Source organism: Haliotis asinina, chromosome 13 (genome assembly GCF_037392515.1).
Source record: "Haliotis asinina isolate JCU_RB_2024 chromosome 13, JCU_Hal_asi_v2, whole genome shotgun sequence".
In the NCBI taxonomy this organism is placed as follows: domain Eukaryota; kingdom Metazoa; phylum Mollusca; class Gastropoda; order Lepetellida; family Haliotidae; genus Haliotis; species Haliotis asinina.
Window position 1 is genome coordinate 42,505,870 of NC_090292.1, and position 9,621 is coordinate 42,515,490.

Sequence of the window (9,621 nt, forward strand, 5' to 3'; positions counted from 1 at the left end):
GAGCATCAATTTTCATGCATACCGGGTGTACCCCATGTGGCGTCTGGTATTTCCTATCGGATGTATAAAGTCTGAGCTGATTTGCTTGATCTATCAGCCACATAAGAATACATCCATACTTGTGATTATTAAAGCTATGTACAGTTATGAACATCACGTAGCGTTTGCCTTGGTCATGTTGTTCCAAAATCATTCTTGTATGCTGTGGGGCGGTGGAGTAGCCTAGTGGTAGAAGTATTCGCTCGTCACGCTGAAGACCCTGTGTCGATTCCCCACATGGATACAATGTGTGACGTTCATTTCGGCTGTCCCAAGCCGTGATATCCTTGAAACATGGCTAAATGAGGCGTAAACCTGTGTTCACTTCTACCCATGTCCGTTGTGATGTAATGTTGGGTCGACATATAGCCGGAACATTGCCGAGTGCGTCGTAAAACTAAAGTCACTCACTCAGTTTAATGTTGAACGTGATGTTCAGTGCCTTTTAATCTTCCTCACTTCAACCCGCCCCAGGGTGAAGTAGCTTAAAGCGTTTCCTCGTCACGCTGGGAGGCGGGATCCCCCGCCGTGATTTTTCTGGAACACTGCTAAAATCGGCGTAAAGACTCACTCGCTCCCTCCCTCCCTCACTCACTCATGGAAACAGACTCTTGGAAATGTGACACCGACAGGGTCAGAAAGTTAAGCTAGAGTTTGTTCGTCATGCCGCAGACCTGGGTTCGATTCCCCACTTGGATACAAGGTGTGAAGCCCATTTCTGGTGACACCTGCTGTGATCTTGCTGGAATATTGCTGGAAAACTGCTAAAACGGAACGGGGTATGATGCAACTCACTGACATTTGACAAGAGGACATAGGATTGTCGGAAGCGCCACTAAAATGCCTTTTTTCGTCTGCGATATATAAGGAACGGAGTTTGGACCAGTGTTTGGCATCATTTTTGGTGCGAGTGAGCGTGGGCGTAAATATTCTACATTTTTGGAATTTAAGACAGTTTATTTGCATGACTGTAGGACAAGAACCGTGAAATGGGTGACACTGAAAATATGAACATTGGGCGTAACACTGGCTTTTGTCAAGAATATAGATGCACGACATAAACATTGATTTTTTCGAAAGTTGTTTTTCGGCTGTTCACTATATCTGGCAGAGACTAGTAGTGAGTGACTGAATTTTGTTTTGATTTTGTTGAGAATTCGGAAACAGCCTTTGGATATTACACCAATGTTGCCCTTGAATTGATGCCTCAATGTATTGGTGCCCTTGAATTGATGCCTCAATGTATTGGTGCCCTTGAATTGATGCCTCAATGTATTGGTGCCCTTGAATTGATGCCTCAATGTATTGGTGCCCTTGAATTGATGCCTCAATGTATTGGTGCCCTTGAATTGATGCCTCAATGTATTGGTGCCCTTGAATTGATGCCTCAATGTATTGGTGCCCTTGTATTGATGCCCCAGTGTAATGCTGGCTGAAACCTTTTCACGTGTTGCCATTGGAAGGGTAGATGTTACTTTATTCATAAAGAAAGTTGCGTGAAATAATGATTTTACTTAAATAATGAGTGAGTATTGTTTGAGCAATAATCCAGATGAAGACGTTGGCACGACATTATGCAACTCCAACCCCGTACCGAGATACGATCAACCAAGTCAGCGAACCTGACCACCCGATCCCGGTAGTAACCACTTACGATAAGCATGGGCTATTGAAGATCATTCCTGATAGGGATCTTCACATGTAGTAGTGCTTCAGCTTAAATTTGTTCAAATTTCCCCGACATGACAGATGCAAGTTGTTCACACGCGCCTAGACACATTTTATACACATTTGCAATTAACTACACGTGTGTGTGCGTTCTGCAAGCTAAGGTCCTTCGGCTACAGGGCATATGCATGTTAGACTCAGCCCTCGAACTAAAACTTCACCCTTCCTTTGTCCCTATCACTTTAATTTCATTAATGTCCATTTTAATTGTCTTGCATGACCTATTTCCCAACAAAACGGTCCACTTTAAGAATTCCATTCCTGCTTTACATACACACTGGAATTGACTAAACTTGGAACGGTATTGATCATGTCTTTAGTTGGAGTTATCTCCCTTGACACATCTGATCCCATCGTTTCCTCGACACACTCGGGATCGTCTCGACTTCCTTCGACAGATTCGTCGCCGTCAAAGGGCATAACGCTAAACGGCTTATTTTGCCTTGAGGCTCTCTGCTTCCCTCTTCCACCGGAAGCCACGCAAGTGTCATAGTGTTTCCGGCGGAAGTACTTGACTCGTCCGACATTGTTCCGGTTGGGACACACCAGGCGTTCCTTCCCGCAGTTACCACACACAAACTTGCCCTCCGAGACCGGGGCCGAGTTGTTAAGCTCTTTCAACATGGCTGCCAGTTCGTTAAACGTTGCCTGTTGCCGGTCGTTCCTGTGGACGACGTCGGTTCGTCGGATTTTGTCGAACAAATCGTCATCTTCCGCCTTTTGGGGATTCTTTTTACGCCTCCTCTCTGGCATGCTGATGTTATTATGCGCCAGTGGAAGTGCTGCTGAAACAAACAAGGGCAACATGAACGAGTGTGCTATTGCACAAGTCTTTAAAACATATCTCTGCGTTCAAAAACTACCTTTGCGTTCAACAGATGAAAGAACAAGTATAGCCCTAACGTGTAGAAAATAAATGAAGTTGTTCACATACTCTATCTATATCCAAACTGTTGAGTTTGTGTGCATGTTGCGCGGTCCGTATATGGCCTGCTGTATTGTGACAAAGGTGCTTTCACAGATCCCGATACACTGCTGCTGACGACCAGCAACATCGTGCCTGGTGATGGGGTGACCCACCATTACACGACTCACTCACTCACTCACTCATTCTCGGACGCGTCCACATGTGATAAAGACACGGCCTGGGGTTGGGTGATGTTTTAAACTTTCCAAAAACGTCAAAAATACCGTCATACCAATCACAGCTACGTCATCTCCGTCACAAACATAGTCTTATTGCTCGCTCCTTGAAGATGTCACTGTTCAATAAATCTACAATGTTATTACACATTATGTTAATACACATTGGTGTAATAACAACGCGTGCTGCCGGAACTATTTGCACTCGTTCACACGATCAAAGAAACATGATCAAAACATAATGTGAGTCCGTATATACACTCGTAGTATTTTTCAGGAAAGCAGTTTCAGCTAGTCTTTGCTCGGTTGCGTGTAATAGCATTCAAAATGTGTTTGTTGAAGTCATTTTGTCCCATTTTCATAGTCACTTGTTCACTGTTAAAACCACATAAAACACACTAATTTTGACAATAATAATTGAAATGTATTCATACCTGTTATCCTTGTTTTGACGGCGTAATGCACTCGTTCTGGAATTTGAATTCTCAGATACTATTTTCCTAATGTTGGGTGAGTAAAAAATAAAATACTAAACCATATATCCCTTGTAATGCCATATCTATGAAATTAAATACCAAACCATTCACTCGTTTCATAAATGTGAGTGAATTTAGTTTTGCTCCGCACTCAGCAATATTCCAGTGATATGGTGGCGGTCTGTAAAAATCAGTTCTGAACCAGACGATCCAGTGATTAACAGCATGAGGATCTATCTACGCAGCAGGAAACTGATGACATGTATCAGCCAAGTCTGAGAGCCTTGCCATTGGATCCCAATCATAAATATGGTATAACAATACAAATGCGATAAGAGATGAATGCCTTGAAATGCTTTTTTTTTTTAAATTAAAATCTAAAACTACAAAATGAGAGGAATAATAAATGAACTTTAGAGTGAGTGAGTTAATATTTATCGTCACATAGGCAATGTTGCAACCATATCGTGACGAGAACAAGTAATAATGACATCGTAACTTTAGAATAAAATTTTTAAGATCATTTGAATTCATATTCACTTTGTTACTTGTTCAAAAATCCTCACCAACATGCCATTGCCCTTTTGGATGAATTTACCATGCCCTTTTTGAACCTTAGGGAGTACAACAGTATAACACAGGGCATCGTTTAGTGTTCAGACTGTATCCATGAGACAAGGTACATACACCTCATTACAACACTAACTTAGCATTGCTGTTGTACACCGTTGAACTGAATATGCTTCCATAGTACAAGTCTCAATATATCCTCTGGTATAACATGCGAAAATGTATTTGACATTTAGATAGTTGACATTTAAATGTGAGTGAGTGTGTGAGTGAGTGAGTTTACATTTACGCCGCACTCAGCAATATTACAGCTATATGGCGGCGGTCTGAATATAGTCGAGTCTGGACCAGACAATCCAGTGATCAACAACATGAGCATCGATCTGCGCAACTGGGAACCGATGACATGTGTCAACCAAGTCAGCGAGCCTGACCACCCGATCCCGTTAGTCGCCTCTTACGACAAGCTGAGTCGCCTTTGACATTTAAATGTATCTGAACGGATTCAGTATAGGGTACATAAAGACAATGTTAATATATGTATATTGTTGAACTGAATATGCTTCAATAGTTCAAGTCTCAATATAGGTTTAGATATAAAATGCGAAAGTGCATTCGATATAAAGATATTTGACATATAAATGTGTCTAGATTGAATCAATGTGGGGTATATATTAAGACTATGTTAATATGTGTACACTCTTAAACTGAGTAACAATATTTGAATTGTTTCCATGGAATTCATGAAACTTATAAATGCCATATATCTGTAATCAGCAAAGTCACAATTTCAAGATCTGTCTCATTTATCTGCCAAGATCTGTTGAAAGATATGAAATGGTTTTCGAGTTGTGCTGTGGGAACGAAGCCCATCCCTCCATTTTGAGACTACGTTTCCATGGAAACCAAGAGAATAATTAATCACAAAAACCTGTACATAGCAAAAGGCACCACTTTGGGTTCTGATTGATATATCTACCAAGTTTTGCAGAAAAATTGTGAACGGTTTTTTAGTTCTGCTCCGCAAACGAAGTCCACACCACCATAAGACCAACACCAAAATGTTCCATGGAAAAACAAACCGAAAAAAAATGAATGCCAAACATCTGTAAATAGCAAAAGGCACAACCATAGGCTGAGATTACTATATCTATCAGGTTTTGTCGAAAAATATTGAACGGTTTCGGAGTTATGTTCCGGAAACAAAATGATTACGGATGGACGGATGGACGGTGGACGACGCGTCGACTGTATCCCCCCGCATTACATGCCGGGGGGATAAAAAGGAGAAAGTTCTCCAACGCATCACAAGTTTGCGTCACAAAACATCGATAATAAGGAACTCCAAAGGACAACGAATTTCAGTTCGTCACAGTTTGTTATACGAGTGAAATATACTGGAGGTAGTCGTCATATCCGTCAGTTCGACATAAGGGAGTTAGATACAAACTTAGTTTACTGAATATGAAGCTGTCGTTGACTGCAAAAGCCTGGACGGGTTGATGTCTGGGCGATTAGATGCTTCCTAACGGGTTCAAGTCACAAGCTGTTCATTGAATGATTGAGTGTGTACGTTTTTACGACTGAGCAGCTGTTGTCAGCTTTGCTTCATTCAAACGGGCGACAATACGAAGAACGGATAACTGTGGAAGGTTCTTCTTATTTTAAAGAGTAGCATGTACATTGTGAACGTCTACTCCCCTGTCCCCCCACCCCACACACACTCTCACCCATTACACACACTCGATCCGTTCCCCTCCCCTCCACCCCCACATGATGTATGTACAAAGTAAGTAAGCACTTATTTGATCTATCTCAGTATATTTTATGCATAAAACTACAGACGCCCCCAATCCCTGACACACATGCACTCCCTCCGTACATGTGTACCAAACTGATGACCCGTACGTACCCATAACAGAATGGGTGAGACGTCCCTCTTAAAAGCACCATCACACCCCGAGGCATGAACAATGAACAGTCCCTTACAGCCAAGGTTTTTGAAATAATACTAGTTTATACAACAAACATAAAATTCCCAGTCTATCTTACGCTCTTCCATTTGGTCTTCTTTCTGGAATACCACGGAATGTTGAACATCCGGGTCTCGTCTCATTGTCTGACCTCCTGACCTCGTGGGAACAATTAAAATAGATCCCGGGCGACCTTTGACACACGCAATGATCTTCTTACAAATCATGATCTCAAGTATGTCATTTCTGTTGGCACGCAGTTTCAGCATCTGCATACTATACTGGTGTTGTGTCCTCACTGCGAACCGCTCGTTGTTGTCACTCACACGGTATAACAACACATCATATTGAATAAATCCAAGCTCCTCCGCAATGCTTTCTATTCCAACGAAATCCATGATGAAGTGTTTGAATTCTGACACGAGGTGAAAAAACATAGGTATCTGAACCTCGGAATTCTCCTTTAATATTTCGTGTCCATGTTCATCAATGCCGTATATTACGGCTTTAAATTCATAAGGGTCAGCGGTTGACATGCTTGCATTCACTTCGAGGCTTGTGCGCGCCGCCCAACTATCATTTGTCGTACTTATAATAGTATCAGCTTACTCGTGGGAAAGGAGATTTCTCGCTCACGTCGAGGTTCCTTGTACGCCAAATTGTCTTCTCTTGTCTCTGTTGGGTAGTGATTAGATTGTGCCTAGGCTGAATCCGAGAATATGACACAAATACTTTCCGTTCACAGAAAACTCCGCATGGGAATTACTGTATCCCACATATTTTCAGCGTGTTTCCCAAATTCCCAACTTCGCGTCTGGACAAGCTCCAGTGAAACAGGTACTCTCGATACTATTGTGCGCACAACTAGTACAAACGTATTGATTGCATATAGCGCTGAAATGACTTGCATATTTAGTACGTCGAACTGAATCATTTCAGTCGCTGTGGATGTGTGTGATGATGTCAGGGAGGTGTGTGGCGTGGGTGGGGATTGGTGGGGATGGGTGTGTGTGGTATCCGAGCTGTTGGTATGGAGTGTGAGTGTGTGTGTGTGTGCGTGAATGTGTGCGTGTGCTTGTGTGTAAAAGAGGAAGTATATTTGTGGTAAGTGTAGGGATGTCGGTACGTTGGAGGTGCGTATGGGAATCTGCATGTGTAAGAACACTTTGAATAAAACAACAACAACAACAACAACAACAACAACAAAACACTTAATTCAGCCGGAGCAAACAAAACCCAAACAAAACAGACCAAAGCGCATGTCAGAAGGAAATAAAGGCTTGGAGTAGACGCAGGACTGCCGCCCCCGCTAACGACGTGCTATCTATTATTATTTTGACCACACTCGAAGATAATCCGGCCTCCCTTATGGCTTCCTTAACGATCTGAAAATACTCCTGACACGATGATGACCGTCTCTTCCCCGTTTCCGATCACACCTCAAGGTTTTCCGTACTATATGTCCAAGCTGTCTCATCGATATTTAAAATTCGACCAGACAATTCTGTGACTGGCATCACTGAGCATCGATCTACACAATGATATGAAATTTCAGAAAAGCCTGACCACCCAATTGCATTTGCATATTTTGCGCAGAGTCAATTCATGAAAAACATTGCGCAAATATGCATAACTTTTCGACACCTATAATCTGTATATATGTCACTATATCTATGTATAGTGAATATGTTTACTCCCCTTTAAGAATGACCCTGGGATCGAACCTAGATTCCGCTCCCAAGGTAAACGGACGCTCCAATATTTTGCTAAGATATGTTAATAACTCTCCATAACTTCGCATCACAGCTATGGATGTGCTCTTCATGCACAGGCAGACCCGTGAAGATCTGGGTTAGAACTGATCTTCAGTAACCCATGCTTGTTGTAAGAGGCGACTAAGGGGATCGGGTGGTGAGGCTCGCTCACTTTCTTGACAAATGTCATCGCCTTCCAAATACGTAGATCAATGTTCGTGCTGTTGATCACTGGATTGTTTGGTCCCCACCGCCCGGTTTCAATGTATAGGTCACACGAATGTACATGTCATTTGATTAGTTTATAAATCAATCAATAGGATTATTATAGTAAATGTTGTTGTGACGTGTAAGTGACATAGCTCAGGTTTTACATGTAGGTATCACATATCACAAAATATTACGAAAATACCTAACATGCATGCAACAAATGTTTAAATAATAATATCACGATGTATTCACAATAGGTTATTAGTCTTTGTTTATTACCTCCATGAATATTGTTTGTCTTTTAACTTTTATTATTTTCTGTTCCACCTTGTAATATATCAGCAGGTAAGGGCGTCGAGTTGCTTAAAGTTCAAGAGCCTTTTGTGCCTCAGTACTTGAGTACTATAACTCAGTGTCAGTGCGCCCATGTTTCAGGAAACCAGTTTTGTTTTGTACGGAAACGCCGGAAACTGATCAGGCTACCGCCTGCGTTTCCTTTCCTTCCCCTGGTCCTGGTCGTTGTATTAGCGCATACCTGTGGTTTTGAATAGTTATGTTTTGAATAGTTAGTATAAAACAGTTTTACACGTAATTTCCGCGAGCGAAAAGAATGATAATTATAATTTAGTTATTGATATAGTGATATAATTCATTAATCATGTTTCATCATAACTATTATCCTTTGTCTCGTCTTGTTGTAACGTTGAATGAAATAAAAACAAAAAGAGATTTTTTGTTCAGGAAATTGTGAAACAAATACTTGTGGGTGTTTTTTACCTGTTTGTAGATAGTCCAGTGAATGAAGTTTTTCATGCGTGAATTTGTAATAACCCCCAGTGATTTGGTTTTTGTTTTATGCCGCGCTCGACAATATTACAGCTCTCTGACTTTGGTCTATGCATAACCCAGTATGGATAAAACAATACAGTGATTGACATCATGAGCACATATCACTGTAATTGCGATGACATGCATCAACCAAGTCAAAGGATCCCGACAGTGGCCCCTTACAACAGATGGGGTGCTGAAGGCCAATTTTAACCCAGATCATTATGGGGAGTCCCCAGTCTATAAATAATCAGTGCTCATGATATCAATCACTTGATTGATTGCCAGGAATCGATTATTTACCGGCCGCATAATATATGGCAGAACACCTGTCAGCCATGCCCGTTATTGTCGTACCGATGAATTTCAGTTTTTGCAAAAATGTAAATAAAAAAAAAAGTGAAATTAAGATTGCGAAATCCTCATAATTTTACCTTGCCAACAGATGATTTATATCTCAGAATTGAAGTATGGGTTTGTATTATAAGGGGTTAAGATCAGCAGTTGGAACAGTGAAACAAATGCACGTGCGGTATCTGATGAGCGTTAACTTAGACCAGGGCTGCTCGTACTCGGTGTGTCACTTAATGGCCCCACCCTCTTGTAATACAAACCAATAATTGCGATTTAAATCTATGATCGTTTGTTAAACAACTTGTATCCTATGTTGATTATAATTCTGAGATTTAAATGTTCAACTGGAAACACTGTTAACTGCAAACAGTTTTCAGTTCCTCGTGCGTATTGCAAAGATTTATGGTGCGTTTAGGAGGCGCCGAGGACATTCCTGTAAACAACTGTTCGATCCTGGCGAGCATGGTTAATCGGGACTCACTCACTCACTCACGTACGTCCCTGAACTTGGTATTAGTACGGATTCGTATCTCTTCATGAATCGTA

General features: G+C 41.4%; 1 protein-coding gene across 2 annotated transcripts; it reads right to left on the reverse strand.

The window, feature by feature from the left end:
- Positions 1-1,495: 1,495 nt before the first annotated feature.
- Positions 1,496-6,780, reverse strand: LOC137259951 (uncharacterized). Of its 2 annotated transcripts, none has more exons than XM_067797606.1 (2): positions 6,009-6,780; positions 1,496-2,549 (listed from the first exon to the last, which is right to left on the reverse strand). In XM_067797606.1, the coding sequence occupies exons 1-2, from the start codon at positions 6,463-6,465 to the stop codon at positions 2,014-2,016; spliced, it is 993 nt and encodes a 330-aa protein (XP_067653707.1). In that variant the 5' UTR covers positions 6,466-6,780; the 3' UTR covers positions 1,496-2,013. The 2 variants fall into 2 exon arrangements, with proteins under 2 accessions (XP_067653707.1, XP_067653706.1); XM_067797605.1 differs by having other exon boundaries at positions 1,496-2,552.
- Between the last annotated feature and the right edge of the window lie 2,841 nt (positions 6,781-9,621).